The 19,769-nt window shown below is 50.1% G+C and overlaps 4 protein-coding genes and 1 non-coding gene across 5 annotated transcripts; 1 reads left to right on the top strand and 4 right to left on the bottom strand.

Moving 5' to 3' along the window:
- Positions 1–3,695: 3,695 nt before the first annotated feature.
- On the bottom strand, positions 3,696–5,655 carry BCR38DRAFT_44073 (uncharacterized protein). Its single transcript, XM_040860726.1, has 5 exons — positions 5,251–5,655; positions 5,088–5,200; positions 4,842–5,024; positions 4,464–4,782; positions 3,696–4,416 (listed from the first exon to the last, which is right to left on the bottom strand). The coding sequence occupies exons 1-5, from the start codon at positions 5,449–5,451 to the stop codon at positions 3,913–3,915; spliced, it is 1,320 nt and encodes a 439-aa protein (XP_040712887.1). The 5' UTR covers positions 5,452–5,655; the 3' UTR covers positions 3,696–3,912.
- Positions 5,656–7,483: 1,828 nt separating this feature from the next.
- BCR38DRAFT_441874 (uncharacterized protein) lies at positions 7,484–8,747 on the top strand. The gene is made up of 2 exons (XM_040860789.1): positions 7,484–7,666; positions 7,743–8,747. The coding sequence occupies exons 1-2, from the start codon at positions 7,535–7,537 to the stop codon at positions 8,454–8,456; spliced, it is 846 nt and encodes a 281-aa protein (XP_040712886.1). The 5' UTR covers positions 7,484–7,534; the 3' UTR covers positions 8,457–8,747.
- Positions 8,748–13,272: 4,525 nt separating this feature from the next.
- BCR38DRAFT_t253 lies at positions 13,273–13,375 on the bottom strand. Its single transcript has one exon. It is a non-coding gene; the product is annotated as a tRNA-Thr (tRNA).
- Positions 13,376–14,529: 1,154 nt separating this feature from the next.
- Positions 14,530–15,141, bottom strand: BCR38DRAFT_411796 (uncharacterized protein; the record flags this gene model as incomplete). The annotated part of the gene is made up of 2 exons (XM_040858612.1): positions 14,530–14,843; positions 15,078–15,141. The coding sequence occupies 2 exons, from the start codon at positions 15,139–15,141 to the stop codon at positions 14,530–14,532; spliced, it is 378 nt and encodes a 125-aa protein (XP_040712885.1).
- Positions 15,142–17,387: 2,246 nt separating this feature from the next.
- On the bottom strand, positions 17,388–18,635 carry BCR38DRAFT_349796 (glycoside hydrolase superfamily; the record flags this gene model as incomplete). The annotated part of the gene is made up of 2 exons (XM_040856516.1): positions 17,388–18,146; positions 18,207–18,635. 2 exons carry the CDS (start codon positions 18,633–18,635, stop codon positions 17,388–17,390), a joined length of 1,188 nt encoding a protein of 395 aa, XP_040712884.1.
- Positions 18,636–19,769: the final 1,134 nt, after the last annotated feature.

Below are 19,769 nucleotides of genomic sequence, written 5' to 3'. Positions count from 1 at the left end.
CGAGGCGTACGCTCACCGCCCCCGACCATTTGAGGTCCGCAGCTACTCGGACGGGTTATCTAGTGAGGGCAGGCTCACACCACCTAGCTCATTGACCAGCGACGGGTTTACAGTTGTACGACCCCGGGGTCGCCCCCTGGGCGGATCGCGAGTGGAGCAGGAGCGAACCGAACGGTCTGCGTCAGCAATGCGTAGCTTCCTCACTAAGGGACGTACGAACGAAGATATACCATCGACAGCTTAATGGTAGTCTCTATTCTCTACTGGAATATCGCAGATTCAAAGGCGAACGCAACGCTAGCGCTGGATAAGGGGGGTGACTATGATATAATAGCGGTTCAAGAGCCATGGATCAACCGGCGGACGAAGGCGATTTATTGCCCGAAGTCGTCCAGGTACGAAGCAGTGTACAGCAGCGGCAGAGCTGCGCTATACGTCCATAAACGATACGACGTGGCTACGTTGCGACCCCGTAACGGGATGGACTGGAGCAGTATTACGTTCGGGGCAGGCCCGGACGCCCTTACAATCTGGTCTATCTATTCACCAAACCAGACCGGGAGCCGCTGGGTCAGCCCGCTCCAAGACCTCCCTAATGGGGCGCCGGAGGGGACACAGGTCCTCGTAGGGGACTTCAATACACATCACCCGCTGTGGGACGTCCACGGACGGTCGTCACGGGGCAGCGACAACGTAGTGGAGTTTGCGCGACGCTGGCGATTAGAGCTCGTTACGCCGTTCGGGGAAATCACACGGCAAAGGCACAAACAACGAGACTCAACTATCGACCTAGCCTGGGTGACGAAAGGGGCTAGGATTGATTACGATGGGGACCCGGGCCTAGAGGGCTCAGACCACAGAGCGCAAGTGATTAGGGTAATATCCAACGGGGAAGCAGTCAAGGAGGGCCGCCGCAGTGTCGAAGGGTGGAACTGGGCGATGGCGGATAAGTGGCTCATCGCAGCCGAATCAAGCCAGAGATTTATGAATTATTTGCCGGTTGAGACGATAACGGAGTTGGACCAGGCTGTTGACTGGGTTATCCGGAACCTCCAAGAGATCGCCGACGTGGCGGTCCCGAGACGCACCGTTGGCCGAGGCGCTGGGGTCCCGTGGTGGTGCCCGCAGGTTAGCAAGGCTTGCGCTGAGACGAAGAGACGACGGCGGGACTACCTCCAGGCAAGGTCGCAGACCAACTGGGACGAATATACAAGAGCCGGCCAAAAACAACGGCTCGAAATCAGCGAAGCGCAGACGCGTAGCTGGCACGAGAAGCTCGAGGGGACGGCGAAGGATCACAAAAGCCTGTGGGCACTGCAGAGGTGGGCTAGGCTACGGAGCTGGGCCCCCCTGAGGCCCACGGCTTGCCAGATCTCCGGAGAGACGCCGGCGACACGCTTACGGCACGTACACATGATGAGAAGGCAAAATTACTAGCTGAGAGGTTCTTCCCAGACCCGTGTATAGATCTATCGGACCTCGATCGCGGCCTATTACAGACGAGACCAGAGCTGAACGTCCTTAGGGAGGTGACCACAATGGATATCGAGTCTATCATCAAAGGAACGGCTGCTCGGAAGGCTCCCGGCGACGACCTGATCCCCACTGGCCTGCTAAAGGCCTGCGGTGAACCCCTATGGGAGATCCTAGCGGATCTGGCAACAGCTAGCTTTAGGCTGGGGTACTACCCGGAGCGCTTCCGCTCAGCGAGGGTGGTTGTTATCCCTAAGCCTAATAAAACGACAGCTCAGAAGCAGACCTCTGGCGGCTGGCGCCCCATTGCCATGCTTAGCACGGTAGGGAAGGTAATAGAGACGGCGATAAGCCAGCGTATCACCAAAGTAGCTGAGGCGGCCGGCCTACTACCAAACGGCCAAATGGGTAACCGCGCTGGGAGGTCCACCGAACTGGCAATACGTATAGTTGAGGACGTGGTCTATACGGCGTGGAGACGCGGGGGCATCGCCTCGCTGCTACAGCTAGATATCAAGGGGGCATTCGATACGGTCAATTACAGACGGCTGATTTCCATATTAGCCCGGAAAGGCTACCCGGAGTGGGTTCAGGAGTGGGTACGCAGCTTCGTGGAGGATAGGACGGTACGCCTCCGGTTCGATGGCAAGGAGTCAGAGCCAATCCCCCTACGAGCTGGCGTCCCCCAGGGGTCACCGCTATCCCCGATACTGTTTATATTATACATTTCAACGCTGTACGAGGAGCTAGCGGAGCAGCACTCACTACTTTTAGTAGTCGGGTTCGCGGACGACACGAACCTGCTAAGCGTCGGCACCGATCCAGACACGACCTGCCGCCGATTGGAGAGCGCATGGGCTACGTGTCAGCGGTGGGCAGTGAGGCACGGGATGGAGTTCGCTCCTGACAAGAGTGAGCTAATGCACTTTACTAGGGCCCGAGAGCCCTTGCCGCAAAGTATTCGCCTTGGGGACGCCACAGTGTCGCCGGTAGTCTCAGCCAGGTTCCTAGGAGTCTGGTTCGACCGCAAACTGACGTGGCACGCCCATGTTTAGCGTGTTAAAACAAAAATGGCAACTCAAAAGCTAGCCCTGACAAAGCTAGTCAATATGTCGTGGGGCTGCGATCTTATACGGGCGAGGCTGTTATATACGGTGGTTATCCGTAGCGCGATCGCCTTCGGGGCGACTGCGTGGCATACTATAAGTGAGGAACCGGCAGGGCCAGCTAAGAGCCTGATGGGGATACAGAACGAGTGCCTCCGGGTAGTCTGTGGCGCCCACAAAGCGACGCCGGTTCGCCACCTGGAAGCAGAAGCAGCAATCCCGCCACTAGACCTCTATCTTAGTGCCCGGGCTGCTAAGTTTGAAGAACGGCTACGGCTTAGCGGGAAGAGAAATCTGCTTCGCAGCGCGAGCGCTAAAGCGTCACATATACTCCGGCAGGATAGGCCGGCGAAGAGGAAGCAGGCGTCGCAGCTACTCCGACCGGCAGGGTACACTATGGAGAAGGAGGCCCGGGGCTCCGAGTGGATGAGTGAGGGAAAGGAGGTCCCGGCTGCCCTCCTCGGCCACTGGAGGAAGAGATGGCTTACCGGAGCAGAGTATCACGATCGCCAGCGACGCGCCATCGCTGAGGAACCGGAGGGCCCTTCGATGCAGATACCGAAAGGGGGCAAGTATTTCGGCCTGAACCGACTGGAAGCGTCTACGCTGTGCCAGATCAGGACGGAAAAAATAGGACTAGCAGCCTTCTTATTCAAGACAGGGGCTTTTGGCGTGTACTCGCCGCTATGCCGCTGTGGCGACGCCCCTGAGACGGCAGAGCACGTAATCCTCTTTTGCGGGCTGTTGGAAGGACCGAGGGAACGATTACGGGCCGCTATCGCACCACGGCCACTATACTCTCGCAGAGACCTCGCAACGGCAACAGGAGAACCAGTAGTTAGTGGGACTATTGTAAGGTGGCTGCTAGGGACGGGTCGGACAGCTTCAAGGCCCAGATAGCATCGATCTTCTCAGGGGGGACTTTGTTGGTAGGTTGAGAACCAACGTAGTATGGTAGTGAACGCAACGCAGTCGCTAATAGGGCGAACCGACGACGCAGCGTATGTATTTAGTCCAGCCATTAGGGCACGGTTTGACATACGGGAGTACTAGTAGAGGTACCGGGGGCTTCGAGCCTACGGCGTATTTAATAATAATAATAATATATTCACAAATGGCAAGCAATGAACATGGCCAGGATCGCAGTTCATATAATCCTGAGCACATGGACTCGTAGCCCTTGCAGGATTCATATCTCGTTTGTAGGAGCGTCCTCAGGGCACGGCCGCTTCAAAGTGGACCGGCCACTCAAAACAAATACACTTTGCCAACTCCTGTACACATCATATTTCGTCATAAAATATCAAAGTTCATCCTTCTGCCATTGATATGTTCACCCACTCGTTCTTGGATATTTTGCACTCTTCTGCTCCGAGACTGTATGGCCATAATAAAAGCCCGACGGCAGCGACGCCCTGGGGTAATCCGGCAGATCGACAGCCACGGCCTCTCGAGGTGCCAAAGTTTCCTCTTGAGGCCGTAGCTGCTGTCTTGAGTTGTTTTCCCGAGGCACACATGTGCCCCGTGATATTGCATTTCTGGCGGGCAGCAAAATGTTGGTCCATCGACTCAGTTTCTCCCCGAGTTGCTGCCTCTCACCATACCAAGGAGATTTGAGAGCGCCGAGGCGGTAGGCGAGTGACGGGTTATCCCCCACATATCCGTCACGATATAAGCCGGATTTTAAGTCACGGAACGATTGTTTTATGTGCAGGCTGGGCCATGATGGCCGATGGGGAGACGCAGATAAACTTTGCGTATTTGCCTCGGCTATTCGTGATGAACCGTCAGCTCTGGTAGAGAAAAATCGTTTGGTGACTGGAACGGAGGCACATATCTATTCTCAGCGTTAGTAATTTCCTCTGAAGCCACAAGGTTACTGACTATGCCTGTATAAAGCTCTACACTACTGCTGATCCATACTGGATAAGCCTCCCAAGTACGATCGTAAAAGGTTGTGAAGCGATATGTGTAGTACGTCCTTACGGCACCAGCAATGCAGGCCATGAATGCGGCACAGAACAGACTGATGACGATGTACAGTTGCTTACTCGGTATATTCAACCCCATTACCGTCTGGATGGGAAGGATCACCACAAGAAAGTCAGTAACGGTGTTTAGGATACCACCAGTCAGAAAGTGAGCTGTTTCGTTGACGCAATTTTGATGATTGAAGGACAACGTCCAGTAATCGGAGACGGGTCTAACCCACATGGTTAGTCTGTGTCCAATTAGGGGGTGTTTTGCATCACTTTTTCTTGCCTGCACTGAAATATTGTGACCAAGGCAAACGCAGCGCCTTGTAATATAATGAAGGCACCAGATAAATATATGATTGCCTTGGTCTTGGTCTTATCAGCAGTTCCGAGTAGCCGAAGTGTTGTGGCCAGAATGGATAGCTTCACAACGGTCGTGGCCACTTCGAAGAGGACATATACAGTCATGCTAGCCCCTTATTTAGTATCGGTATTCCCGGTAAACCTTACGGTAGAGATAATATATGCGTACCCCATCTTTAGACTGTTGGAGATTGTCGCGTGTGTGAGGTCCCACGCGTGTCTATCCCAGCCCAGATGAAACTCGCCGTAAAGGCAACATATGCCAAATATTAAAGCGGGAACCTGCCTGGTATTAGCTTGCGGCATTGAGACTATAAGGGTTAAACCCGTACATAAGCAGCCAGTATCAGGATATCATCAATGCCAAATGCTTTTGACAGATATGTTCGAGTGTAGACACGGATGGCCAAGATAGCTGTTGCCAAGAAACAAAATATGATTTCCACGACGACACCAGCTTGACTCCTTGTCACAGGATCAGTATAGTTCGCCTTGGGCCAGCTGGCCAGGACATCAAGTGGTGGGATTAACATGGTCTCGTGTCAACACAGACAACAACCAGTTGACAGGGACAATTACGATATGAACAATCATGGAGACGTGAACAAACCTGAACTGCTATATAACTGGGAATTGGCTAAGCCCCTATGCTGGTCAACGGACCGGTGCGCCTCTTCTCTCCGCTATTACCCAGCATTAAGGGGCAAAGGGCTGCCTGTAGCGTGTCTTCTGGGAAAGCACGGAGCTTCAAAGCACACGCGGACCTGTCAGATCGTGTCCATCGTGATGAGTAGGGACTTCCGTGATTTTCAATCACCTAGATAAATAAGCTTGCTAATTTGGTCAGTCTCACCACATCAGCCACGCTGCTTGGCTAGTGTGGCTCGTGGGTAAGCAAGAACTCACCTCATCAATGCTGTACAAAGGGGCGCAGGTTTGCGATTACAATTAACAGAGAATGTCAAGGACATAGTTTCGAAAAGCAAACAGACTGATAACCGGGAAGACTGATCCATGATCATGGGCACTTCTCCAACGAGGTTCTACAAAGGTCTGGCGACCGAAATTGGTGCCTCGCTTACTAGCAGCATGCTAGCTTGTGTAGGCATGTCCGAGCGGATTGGAAAACACAACCGGTAGTCTGAACTGTGATTCAGTATCAAACCATAAATCGATATCCTGGAAACTATGGGGACCCAAAGCTTGGCAACGCTCTATGAGGTTAGTCAAATTGGGTGACGTGCATCAAGCACTGTGTAGAACCCCGGAACAATCAGGCAATCAGGCGAGGAGTGGCAGAGCGCTGAGCCGGGGGCATGGGCCGTTCCCCTAACATCAGGACCATTGATACAAACCGCAGATCTTGGTGGGCAGCTATTGTTTAAACCCCGCTTGAGAACAGACTTCAAGCTATCACGTAAATATGCCCATAGGCACATAGAGGTCATTGATAGGTGCTTCTCTCATTGAAGGAGACGTCAGCACATATACAGTTCAGTGGATATGGCAGGTTGTTCACTTGCTCATTTATCGCAAGTTGTAAACAAATGAGTTACAACATACCAGCTCAGATTAATGTCGGCAAGAAAGTTGTTTGCACCTAATTGAATATGAATTCCTGGGCTTTTATGTGTATCTCAATGAACCGATATAGCTTTGTCCGTACCAGCCATTTCAGGATGCACCCCAGCTATTTAAGACGTACGCTCTCCCACCTGGCGGGAACTTCTGAGAAGTTGAGACCTAGTCAAAGGCAACAATGGGCGCAATAACCATAGAACTTGATAGTACAAATAAAACTTAGTTGGACATGTACAACTAAGTATGCTAAAGCTGCAGAGTCTCTCCTCCAGCCCTCCTTATCTTCATGTTTAAGTACCTGCAATTTGCTGATCCGAGTCTGTCAAGACAATCAATAAAATTAATGCAGAACAAGCCGCTTTCCGTGCAAGCGAAAGTAAAGAGGTCCAACAGCAGAGCGCTGAAATGTCACAAAGCATGTTTTGCGGCTCCTAGGATGAGCATTAGGATAAATAGACCGGTCTGCATCAATGACCCTACTGGGGCAGTCCTCACCGATATGCAGTGTTAATCAGTTGCCTATTAGAGCGATTTGAGTGGGCCAATCGGCCGACAGGACAATTAATTTGGAGTCATGCAACAACCTGGGCGACTATCGACGCTGCCCATGTTTATTGTCCTTGGCTGCTTTGAATCCCACTGTCGAAAATATCCTTTGCAGCGTGTATGGTAGGAAAAACGATCAGGAAATTGGACTGCAGCCTTTAGAATCAATAAGCTTAAGCGATGTGACTCTAACAATCTGGATAAACCACCCGGGATCTCCATCAGTACCTATTACTTGGGTATTGTAGGCATGGGAAATATGTATTCACCCATTAATGTTAATTAAATGCAGGTGACCTGCATGGGCCAGCTCGACAGCAACCAGGTAGAGTTAGTTAACTGAGACGGTTCCTCAAAACAGCCTGAAGGTATGATCCCATACGGATATATGACTGGCCTGACCTCGAGGCCTGCGCTGGTTTCCGGGCATTTCCAACTCGCCAGCTTCGTAAGCACTGTCTTGGGAAAATTCAATCCCGGCAACATTCAATGGCAACGTCTGGAACCTGGGATAATGCATCACCCCTACGGCCACTAGTCAAGAATCCCGACCAAAGCGCTGGGAAACCCTGGGCTGACAGCCCCTGGCCACTGATCGAGACCCCGTTGAGAACGCACACTGTATAGCTATCTTTCTTGTTTCCTTTTGCAACTCCACTCATGGTTTCGTCATTTTTCACTGACTAAACACACAAAGATTAACCACCCAGCCTTGCAAATAGCCAACGAAACAGCACATATGCACAATGCCATGTTGCGTGGCATGAACGCGATACAACTCCAAGCACCTCACATCAGGGAAATGAGGGACATTGCAGACTTCCTGTTTTTTACACGCTGCTGGAGTGTGTGGGTCATGGACTACCACCTCATGAAGTCAACGCAGATGTTCCCAGCCTTCGCAGAAATTCTCAAAAATCCAGGCACATCACCAACGACGAACTTGGAGAGGAAACTTTACTTTTTACCTGCACTGCAACAGGTACTAATCTATGCCGAGGAAGTTTCCGCGCAACCGCAATCCTACAATGGAGAGGTCTTGTATAGGCTGGTCGAAGAGCTCGCACGCCTTTTTCGGGAGCACCTAGCTGCTGAGGTTCCGCTGTTGATTTCCCTCCAACAAATGTGCGGTCCTGCAAACAGCGTGTCATCGGAAGAACGTGGGAGCAAGCTTCTTCAGGTGTTCCTTGGTTGTGAAGCAGAAGCGAGCAATGGCGTCGACCGCTTCGTTGTGCCACCGATGGTGGTGAGATTGCATGACACGACATATGAAGGCGGCAACGACTGGCCGCGGTTGTCTATAATGGCTTTGCATGCTGTGGAGGATAAGCTGTCACCAAAGTACGCTGGAGCTTGGAGGTTCTTGCCTTGCAATGTTTGGGGCAAGCCACAGGATCTGCCATTTGCTTAGGGTGGGAAGGGAAAGTCAAAAGAGAGACCCCTCAACGAATACGGCCCCCACCATCTGTAGTATATACTTGGGTACATGTTAATTTCTTTTGATGGGGAGCTGTCAGGGGTTTTCCTGTTGCCGTCTCTCAGTATTTCGTATCTTCTCGATTGCTGAATATTTCCAATCCAGCGATGTATGTTTTGAAGTAGTGTTAGAAAACTTTTTTATAAGAAAATAACGCATAGAACGCGTATAAAGATATTCAGGTAAGATACGCCTAAGTTATACCTAGCCTAAAATATAACCTCGAAGGTAAAGAGATCTAGGCTAATGCCTTCGAGGAAAACTCAGAGGCCCTCCTATAGGTCCTTTTCCAGCCCTTATCTACTACTAGTAGTACTACTACTATTACGCCCTAAAGGACACTTATCGTAGGAAGAAAAGAGGACTATTGTCACGACCTGGGTTGCATCGCATTCGTAGAGACCTCGATTAGGTGCTATCGACCAAGATTCTACTCTAAGGAGCGAAGGAAAGAAGATGACAACTTAGGTTTGAGGGAGCGCGACTAAGTCATCCACGCTTGGCGGGGCTCCTACAAGGGTTATGATTGGCTTCCCATCTGACACTGCCACGGCAGGTGTTCCAGCTGTAAGTCACCTGGTTGTAGTGAGTCTGCGAGGGTTGACCTTCACAACTATCCCCCGACGGCGACTAGATCGTCTAGTAAGGATAACCCCTTAACTACACTTACTAATAACGCCACCTAGTAATAGCCTCTACTAGCTCCCAAGGAAGTAGATAAAGCAAAATAAAGCCCCGGGGACCGATTCCGTCGAGAACTCCCTTATATAATATTGTCACAGCGCTGGCGATTACAGAGCCACATAGTGCTGTATATAGCAGTTAGTGGGACCAAATGTCAGTAACACTGACATTTCTAGATCTTTTGGTCTATTGGCCTAGGGGCTTGGTCCTCCTCTTGTGACAATCATGTCAGTGTTAACGGTGTACGGGTGTCGGCCCTCGTCATATGTAACGAAACCTCTAATAGTCTAGCTGCGTAAACCACTAAAGAGTCTGTAAGGGTTTGTGCTAGTAAGTAAGTCCTGCTGCGGAGTCCTCAAGCAATAATATCGGGGTTTGACGTATGGAGTAGAGTGCTTTGGGTAACTGAAGTATTCAAGTAGGGCAATCGGGAATAGAGTCGTTAAGGCAGTTTGCCTCACCAATGGGTTAGATTGATGCTTAGATTGATTACTGAAGTAGAGACTGTCTATCTATGAAATGCCTGGGAGTCCTGTCCCTTATATATCCATCTCTCCTTCACTGATCTCGTTGGATCACTCTTATCCGTTGTGATCCTGCTGGGGTGGCTCACTGGCTCACCGAGTGATCCAGTGATCCGTCACGTGACCTCCTAGTCGGTCCATCCTTTCTCCGCTCCTAGCTTCTATCCTGGTTTCCGGTCCTTTCCTACAGGTATCCACCTCAGGCCTGCCAACGGGCCTATTCTGTGTTGGTTAGGAACGTGGTTCGTAACAATTTGCCTCTCGAAGTTCGGCGACCTCAGCTTGCAGTAAAGCCATCTTATGCATAATACTCCGCGCTCCTTTCGAAAACTGATCGATAGCATCGTAAATTGACGTCGGGGAGCTATTTTGATGCCTGGCAATTCGAGATTTAATAAATTCGGATTGCGAAGTAGCCTCGGTTGGGTTGTTTGGCGTCCGAGAAGCCCAAGGAAGGGTTTCCCGCGCAGGGGGCCGGGAGGACGTTGGAGTCTGTAATTTCACATCCAGCTTCTCAATAACAATATCTGGGCTTAAAGGCACAAGCCCAGCCCCTTGAAAGCCTGCACGAATATTGCTTTCGGTCAGGCTCTTCTTGAACGCGTCGCAAAATGCCGAAGAAAGTCCTCCTTTGTGATATGCGAAATCCGGGCTCGGACGAGCTTCTCAATTTGCGAGCCGTAGGCCTTTTTAAACGGCGCAAAACATGCCACATCTAGTGGCTGGAGGATATGAGAAGAGTGGGCAGGCATACAAAGTGTAATAATCTTGTTCTCTTTGCAATATTGCTCAAAGGCGTCGGAATGGTGGCTTTCGTGGCCTTAGTTGGACAATATGGGCCCTGTGGGCCATGTGGGTCCTATACTTGCCACTATCGCCACCTAGAACGGCGACCATCCCCACATACCTCTATTACGAGAAATGTGGCGAGGATAGAACATTCCCTACTTATCTATATGCTTCTACAACTTGTCTGAATTAATCAGCAAGTCTACCATTCATTGACTATATAAGAACCCTTTTGTTTCCATACATAGACCCTCGAAGAGAGGACCAGAGTTAGCTACAATACATACAGGTTAGGCATATGTGCCCTCCTTTTGCTCCTTCAACGGGAACATAAAATCCAAGTGCCTTCCAGGATAAGAAGGCGATATACACCCGATTTCCGGCCTTTGGTGTATTTGTCAAAGTGTTTTAGCCAATCTGCGGTCAATTCGTTCGTATTCCAACCATTTGGGCTCACGGCGATCCTCCAGTCCGTCGGCAACGCGTCGTTTTCGTACCAGGAAGAGAGGTGGTATTGGCCCTTGACAATGATGTATGGCGGGACCGTCCAGCCTTGGGAATTGACGCCCTGGATCACCGTAGCCCATTCCCGATTGCCAGGCTGGGCTAGCTTAGGCTTGCCTTTCCTTTCAGAGCTCGTAACAACCATCGATGCGGTAATCTGACCTATCATAAAGCCGGTCTCGTCGAAATTGTAGATGTCGGTATCGGCGATCCCATATTTCGCAATTGTATTGCGCACAAGGTCAAACCAGCCTTGAATAAGCTCTGGATCTTCGCATAAGGCCCGAGAATAGTCGTATTTACGGCTAAATACCGTCTTGAGCTGTGGTTGTCGCTTAACGAAGTTGGAGGCCCAGTTCTTGCCGACGCGTAACGCGTCGCGGTCACATAGCAGTCGGTTTGTCATATCTTCAACAGCACTTAGCCGGGGAGGAAATGCTTGCGAATCTAGCTCAATTGTCCTTTGAATAATCGTATTTTCTTCTAGTTTTGTTAAATTCCGACCGTTGGCTTCGATATTGCGACGTGATTGACGTTTTTGAAGACGCGCCTGGAGAGTAGTATTCGAGACTTTGCAGATTGTTGCAGCACGTCGGATACTAAGTGTTGAGCCATTTCTGATAGCCTGAGTTGCAAGGAGTAATTGAGATTCTTTTTGAGCTGTGGCGCCCACAAAGCGACGCCGGTTCGCCACCTGGAAGCAGAAGCAGCAATCCCGCCACTAGACCTCTATCTTAGTGCCCGGGCTGCTAAGTTTGAAGAACGGCTACGGCTTAGCGGGAAGAGAAATCTGCTTCGCAGCGCGAGCGCTAAAGCGTCACATATACTCCGGCAGGATAGGCCGGCGAAGAGGAAGCAGGCGTCGCAGCTACTCCGACCGGCAGGGTACACTATGGAGAAGGAGGCCCGGGGCTCCGAGTGGATGAGTGAGGGAAAGGAGGTCCCGGCTGCCCTCCTCGGCCACTGGAGGAAGAGATGGCTTACCGGAGCAGAGTATCACGATCGCCAGCGACGCGCCATCGCTGAGGAACCGGAGGGCCCTTCGATGCAGATACCGAAAGGGGGCAAGTATTTCGGCCTGAACCGACTGGAAGCGTCTACGCTGTGCCAGATCAGGACGGAAAAAATAGGACTAGCAGCCTTCTTATTCAAGACAGGGGCTTTTGGCGTGTACTCGCCGCTATGCCGCTGTGGCGACGCCCCTGAGACGGCAGAGCACGTAATCCTCTTTTGCGGGCTGTTGGAAGGACCGAGGGAACGATTACGGGCCGCTATCGCACCACGGCCACTATACTCTCGCAGAGACCTCGCAACGGCAACAGGAGAACCAGTAGTTAGTGGGACTATTGTAAGGTGGCTGCTAGGGACGGGTCGGACAGCTTCAAGGCCCAGATAGCATCGATCTTCTCAGGGGGGACTTTGTTGGTAGGTTGAGAACCAACGTAGTATGGTAGTGAACGCAACGCAGTCGCTAATAGGGCGAACCGACGACGCAGCGTATGTATTTAGTCCAGCCATTAGGGCACGGTTTGACATACGGGAGTACTAGTAGAGGTACCGGGGGCTTCGAGCCTACGGCGTATTTAATAATAATAATAATAATAATATTAAATACGCCGTAGGTGTTAACCCTCGGTACCTCTACAAGTACTCCCTTAAGGGGCTATAGATGATATAGCGGGCCCTTAAGCCGCGTCGGGCGGTTATACAGGTAAACTTGTAGCCAAACGACTACTAAACCTCCTGTCCCTCCCTAAGTCTGTGCTACAACCCCTGCCTGAACTACCGATAAGCGTGGTAATGTGGCACTTAAATTCGTCCTCAGGGGTGGGATGCTGCTGATGTGCAGAAGATGCTCGACTATTTTTTTGTCGCGACAAGTCGTAGTATCTGCTAATTGGGGTTCTCGTCGAGCGTATACATCTCAACCATACGCTCAAGTGGATAGACCGTAACGTGGTCTAGACGCTCGCAAGAATCGCGGCGAGGGGGCGTGCTGCGCGCCTTCTATCGTGAGGGGACGGGTTCGCCGACGAGCGTTATCGGATAGGCGAGGTCCGATAAGGGGTCGGATTAACGATTCGAATTCTGGACCGGCTGTCGAGTTATATTCCGCCGACGTAGTGCTTGACGGTCGACTGGCTAGGATGCTCGTAATCCTAAACTGCACCAATCTCCCTATTATCGCTAGGTAGGCGAAGTCAACAAGGTGGGCAGCGCGCCGTAAGGGTTGACTAAACCCCCTTGTGTGTCAGCTGCGGGATTCGAACCCGCGACTCGTCACCAACCCAAGTGGGCGAGGCTCAAATCGGGACTTATCTACCAGCGAAGTGACCAACTACACCAGCCGACTAATAATAATAATATATGTCTTAATGTTGCGTGCGTGCCTGGGTGCAGCGCTTGGGCCAATTGCTTAGCCGTTCCGTAGCTGCAGCCTTTGGGACTTAGCCCTATCATCATCATCTCCAATACAACCCTGTTGCCAATATTGCCAACACTCAGTGTTACTCAATCATTTGTTACCATGAAACCAAGCCCAACATGGATAACCTAGACACAATAATTCTCCTCTTACTGTCCCTGTCCGCACTACAGACTGCCCTCTTCGGCCGTCTCGTTTTGCGCTTCTACCCAGAGTTAAACCATAAGTGTAGGCTTGCAAGGAAAGGCATCCACTTGAATCGACATCCTACTGCTTCGCAGTGATGATTCACCCGGTGGAAAGTGGAATCCGGACTATGCTCATTACGCAGTGACGCGTTTCCCATCTTTCATGACCAAACTGCAAGATGAACACGATTGCCATGAATCCGGACTGCATATCGCTATGCTGATCGATTTCTCAACGCCAATTCATCCAGTAAGACGTCCGATTGAGCCTGAGAGTCCCAAGGACAGAAGATTTTACAATAATTTCGCACGAGTACCGCTCGATTTACCTGGATGACGCCAATTTACAGACAGGGTTGGAGTTGATACAAACTCGCGGCGCCTCATCGTTCGAGGTCTAACATGCCCTTGGTGGAACTCTAATATACGCAGAAAGACTTGGGAACTGAGGACTCTGGTGAGACCACAGATAATTTTGTCGATACGGAAGTTCATAGACGCAAGAGGAATACCCATAAGTATTTCGAACATGATACGGAGTTTTGAAGATGGTTGGCAGAGTTGAGCTTTGGGCTATGAAACTACTGGGATAGGTCAACATCATATGAAGTCCTTCATATATGGTCTCGTCTTACTAAACTTTATCCTTAACACTCGTATTCGCCTAACCCACCGCTTCGGAATCAACGTGGTACAAAATCGTTGTAATTTCTCAGTAAACTCTGCAGTCGAGGAATCCTTGGCACATGCTGCTGAAACCGCGGCCAAGAACTCCACTGAGTAGCTGCCTCCTTTTCCTCTGCGGGCGGTGCAGCCTTAGTCTTCAACCTCAGTGGCAACCTTTCTATCGACGGCGCTCCAGCCTGCTGCCCCGGGCCCTTCAATATATAGCCCTACCTGAAAACGCCAAGCCAGATGCTGTTTGCAAAGTTGTATGCAAACGTAATGAAAGTCGCAACCCTGGACTGCCCAACAAGAGGTAAAACGAATGACACCCGCGGTGTGTTATTCAGAACCGCCGGATTTAGCCCCTTCTCCGATTGGGGGAACTTAAGACCCTTTTGAGCTGTGAGCCTGCCGACATAAGTCTGTATATCATCCGTGTTATTCACATTCAAGGCGTTGGCGACTTTATCGGCTGTTCTCCAGCCGAACCAGGGCACGGTGTTGGCGTTGCTGGCGTCGACGGCCCACCTTTCAGGGTAGTCTTAGTCGAGGTAGAGAGGATTTTTGAACTGAATTAGACGAATGTCTGTTGTGGCGCCGAGCGCATTGTCCGGTAGAATATAGGCTTGATGTTTGCGTCGGCTTGCACGTATGTGTCGCCGACCTGTCATTTCTTCGGCATTCATATGTTCGGCGTCGGTTTCGGTCATAGCTTCCATTGAATTCTGGTGTATTTGCTCGCTATTGTAAAACCTTCACCGTCATCCTGCCATACCTTTTGCATGGGAAACGGCCGCGGATACCCATGCTTCCGTAGGCTTTTCAACTGTTTCAATCATGATGATGAGGCAGAGTGGGTTGCAATGATCTTGATAGCGGCGTAAATGGGGCTTAATTGGCAGTAACCTTTGATAACGTATTTCACCCCCATTCCGACACCCTATAAAACAAAACACCACGAATAACACTGCAATTTCAAACAACCACCACAAATTCAATTCTGAACAACTATACAATCGCTTTCGACAGTAGATACATTAGATATTTCTGAACCCGAATCATCAACAAGAGCTTCATTAGATACTTCCCTTATCCGCCGTACGTCCTCAATCCTTGCGAATTTCGCGTTTGGACTTATTTGCACCTTCTTTTTTTCCGTGGCTTCATAAGCTCTAATCGCTGTTTCAAGCCCTCAATTTGTAATTCTGCGCTTACTAATAGATAATCCTTCTCATCAAACCCTTTTTTCATCTTTCTAAATAGCTGGCGTTGTGTAGTCATGTTAGTTTGTTGGAGTCGATTGAACTCCCTAAACTGGCGCTCTATATCTACGCTCTTCTTTGGCGTTGACCATACAACATTGCCCTCTGAAGGCGTCTGGAGCATTTTCTGGACTTTCTGGGTTGTAATAAGAATGTCTGGACCTTGGTGACGTGTGCGATTGCATTTTCAAGCAGAAGAGGGCTAGTAAGGGACCTAGCGACATTTAGGGGCCATAGACCACTTGTACGCCAACCAGACTTGATATTTTGAGCCGTTAGGGCCCTCCGGCGTGCTCTGGCGTAACAGCGCATAAAATTCCGCTTGCCAATAGGTGCTGAATCAGTTAATAGGGTTAAAAACCCGACCTCCTTGCGATATGCCGTTTTCATAGCTGAGAACACCCCAACATCGAGGGGCTGAAGGACATGAGATGAGTGTGGGGGTAAAAATAATAAGTATATGTTGTTTTGATAGCAAAGAGACATAAAAGTATCAGTTTTGTGACTACCGTGACCATCCAAAATAAGTAAACGAGTGTCTGAAGGGTCCTGAGGAAGCGTAAGGGGTATAAAAACGTCTTCAAGCCATTTGATAGCTATCGTATCGTCTGTCCAGCCCTTGGGGGATGCCTTGAAGCGCCAGTCCTTGAAGTCCTGAAGATTTTTATCAGGGAACCACTGCTCTTGGACGTCCTTGCCCTTGAAAATAACCAGGGGGGAAAAGGTATTGCCGAGGGCATCCACACATTCCAAAATTGACGTCCACGCCCTCGAACCAGGCTGTTTCTGGTGTATTGGGCGTAAGGTAGCGCTCCCGACAACTAGCCCAGAGCCCCGTTGACCCTCCATAAGGCCATGCTCATCCATATTATACCTGCATTGCGGCTTAATCGCTTGAATTGCAGGAATACGTAATTTTGAAGCAAACCAGGCTTGGATTACCTCGGTAGACGCGCCATCGATACGCTGAGAGTCGATAGGGCGTTGCTTTTTAGTCTTAGTGCTGGGTGACGCTTTAGAAAGGCTTCCAGCCAATTCTTGCCGAGTAGTTGGTGGTCACCTTTGAGGGCTAGGACGCGCTGCGCGAGCTCCTTGATTTGCGCGTGCGTTGCGGCTAGTCCAAGGGCTTCCTGGACCAAAACCCAGTCTGCTAAGTGTTTTTCTTGATTCAGCGCCTTGAAGTCTGTCGATAAGTGTAGTCCTTGGTATACCCCAATCCAGGCCAGCGCGTCGCACAGATTTACCATTTGCGACGTCTAGAACGGCGGCAGCGAGGTCTTCTTCCGTATATGAAGGCATTGATAGCAGATCAGATCGAATACTTGGAATAAAGTCAATTGAAGCAAAAGTGGTTGAGAAATAAAAGGATAATGTAAATAGCGGTGTGGTTATTGTTGGGGTTTACAGGGGTGTCGGAATGGGGGTGAAATACGTTATCGCAAGACTCACGAACGCTACAGGCGATTGATTAATGGTTTAAGCCTACTACATCATCAAGGTTACATGTAAATGTAAATCATATGATACTAGAGAGGATATCGCATTCTCTATTGTAACCAACCTTGAACTAAATGGTGTGAAAGGAGCCCAACTATACGAGAGGTATGCGTTCAAATGAAACGCATGGCTCGGGTATTCGATCCCGTTGTGATACGTCATTTTACTCTTCGAACATAGGGTTTCATTAGGGGATTGAGGTGTTGAGATTGGAGAAGTATTGTTTACTCTGTGCTCAAGATAATCGTTACATCCATAACATCATCCCAATCCTTCCATCTGTCGCAATATTCAGCACATCTCTAAGAGTATCTGCACAGCCATACTCAGTTCCCAAAGTACTCGCTGCATACATCACGACTAGCCGCCTGATCCAACCCCGCCTGACTCCCAGGAATGAACCCCTGAGTCACAGCAGCCGAGTAGTCCCAGCGCGGATTGCCTAGCTGGGTCTTCCAAGTCCAGAAAATCCACCCATTCGTCTTCTCGTACAATCGTTGCTGCGCGATCCACCACTGCTGGTAGAATGCCTGGTTCTGGCTGGCAAAGGGGTCAAATTCAGAATTCCACTCGATATCCCCCAGCACCGTCAGGCTGAATTCCTGAACGACCTTAGGCGTGTTTCCGTCTGAGAGGCGATTGTCGTCGTAGCAAGTGTACCACATGTAGTCGGCCTGTTTGGCGCCGGTCCCTTGCGGGATAGCACCACCCACGTAGTTGTGGTCGTCGAAGGCTACCGATGTTAGAGAGGGTAGGTTGGACTTCGGGTTTCCCGCACCCCAAAGCTGGTCCATAAACTGCACGTGCAGCTGCTGGCTGGCCAAGACGTTCAAAGATGCCTCCTTGCTGCGGACGGCCTGCAGTGCCTGCGGGTAGTAGACTTGGGTAAGAGTATCCCTCTCAGCCTGGGGCATGCCGCCCGAGTCCCGGTCAGTCTGGGGCTCGTTGACAACCTCAATAATGCCGATGGTGGCTTTGTAAGATGGTGTGTTGTGGATACGCTCTGTCATCCACGACAGCCACTGTGAAGCCCGATCATACTGGGACTGCTGGAAGAAAGCCGGGAAGGCCGAGGAGGGGAGACACTACCGAGATATTAGCCTAAGATCTCAACTCATCCATGTGTATAGAATGCATATTCGTACCTGTCCTGTGAAAGCATCACTAGCTTTCTGTGCAAAAGGAGCACCGTGTAAGTCAATGACGACAAACATACCGAGACTAGCGGCCTTGGCGATGATATTATCGAGATATTTCAAATCCACATGCGGGAAATGCTCGTTGTCTTCGTATACAATGTCGCGGTATGTCCAGTAGCCTAGTGGGATGCGGATGGTATTCAGACCAACATCGTGGATGCGCTGAATATCATCAACAGTGATCCATCGCGCGTAGTGGGCGTTGAAGCTGGTATCCGCCGTGGCTTGACCGAGAAACGCAACGCAGTCAAACTCGGAACACATTTTTTGATTGCCGTTGTAGCAGCCCATCGTTCGCCACTCGCTGTCCATCATCCACGGCTCGGAGATCATCCAGCCCCCGAGGTTGACACCCCGAATTTTGTATGGTGGCATCCAGGCGCTGACGCCAGTCACTGCGAGTAGCCAAAACAATTGCATTTTGAAAGACCCTTTCGCAACGTCTGGAAATAAGTGAGCGTGTGGTTCTAAGATCCAAATTTCCTAGGTAAAGTTTCGTCGCAGAGAAGAGCGTTGACCTCATCTTATAAAAGTGCAGCGTGTGCGTCAAGTCGAATGTTCCTACGATGTTCAAATAACAGGGGCTACAGGCGCAGTTACGGCCTTCTGTAATAGGTAAGGCCGCAGGTCGTGTTGCCAGTAGTTAGCTTAGCTGAACTTGATTTAATCAAAATCCTGGAGCTTACTAACCATCGTAAGCAGCCACTCGGTCCGAAACTGGGAGATTCAGCATGTGTTTGTAGGTTCTATGAGGGCTTCCTCTTGTTCAATTGACAAATCTTGGGGACAAAATAGTAGTCGCATTGCTTGCACTTTTAAGCCGTGAAGTATGATGAATGGGTTAGTTGCTTCGGTTCCTAGTAAGCAGAGACTATATACTTGATAGATATTTGGTCCCAGTACCCATGTCCGGCAATATCTAAATCTTACGTTTCGTATGACCCCACCGATGATCATAGCAGAGAACGGCACTAAATAATGGCGATGCTAATTTAAGTCGATGTCCGGTGTTGAATGATTGCATGGCACTACATGTCATAATTTCGCAGACACTTATTGAGTTCTTGTGGCTTTGAGTAAGATCGGGCATAATACCACCGACCGATTCAAGTGTTTGGGGAGTTTTACTTCACTGTATAAAGACCGTATTGGCTACCAAGCCCAGTCCGTATGACTGGACATGATAACATGTTTGTACTAAAGGCATTGGTGGCCTCAACCTAGGAGGAATCTCGGTCGATAAAAATTATTTAATCCTGTCCAGAATTATGTCTTGAATGTCGTAGTTGTGAGCAACAAAGTCGGAGCCTCATGTCGTTAGCCTTGCAATTGCATACACTCCTAAATCCTGTCACAACTAAAAACGGGAGAACCTTCACGCTATAGCGGCCTGCATGCAATTTTGATCAGTTCCTAGCACTTAAATGTTGACGTACTATGAATTCCGTTATATGATGACTCATGGTCATCTTGTATGAGGTCCTCTGCATGGCCAGACATCCCGAAGAA

Source organism: Pseudomassariella vexata (genome assembly GCF_002105095.1).
Source record: "Pseudomassariella vexata strain CBS 129021 chromosome Unknown BCR38scaffold_11, whole genome shotgun sequence".
NCBI lineage: Eukaryota > Fungi > Ascomycota > Sordariomycetes > Amphisphaeriales > Pseudomassariaceae > Pseudomassariella > Pseudomassariella vexata.
The sequence above is the reverse complement of the archived record's forward strand: the minus strand, read 5'-3'. Positions and strand labels throughout refer to the sequence as shown.

Excerpts from the sequence above, each read along its gene's own strand:
- BCR38DRAFT_44073 (XM_040860726.1), bottom strand. The coding sequence starts at position 5,451 with ATGTTAATCCCACCACTTGATGTCCTGGCCAGCTGGCCCAAGGCGAAC. Across the intron at positions 5,201-5,250 it reads TCCTGATACTGGCTGCTTAT|GTTCCCGCTTTAATATTTGG; the intron begins GTACGGGTTTAA and ends AATACCAGGCAG. Across the intron at positions 4,417-4,463 it reads TAGAGCTTTATACAGGCATA|ATATGTGCCTCCGTTCCAGT; the intron begins GTCAGTAACCTT and ends CGCTGAGAATAG.
- BCR38DRAFT_441874 (XM_040860789.1), top strand. The coding sequence starts at position 7,535 with ATGGCAACGTCTGGAACCTGGGATAATGCATCACCCCTACGGCCACTA. Across the intron at positions 7,667-7,742 it reads CCCCGTTGAGAACGCACACT|ATTAACCACCCAGCCTTGCA; the intron begins GTATAGCTATCT and ends AAACACACAAAG.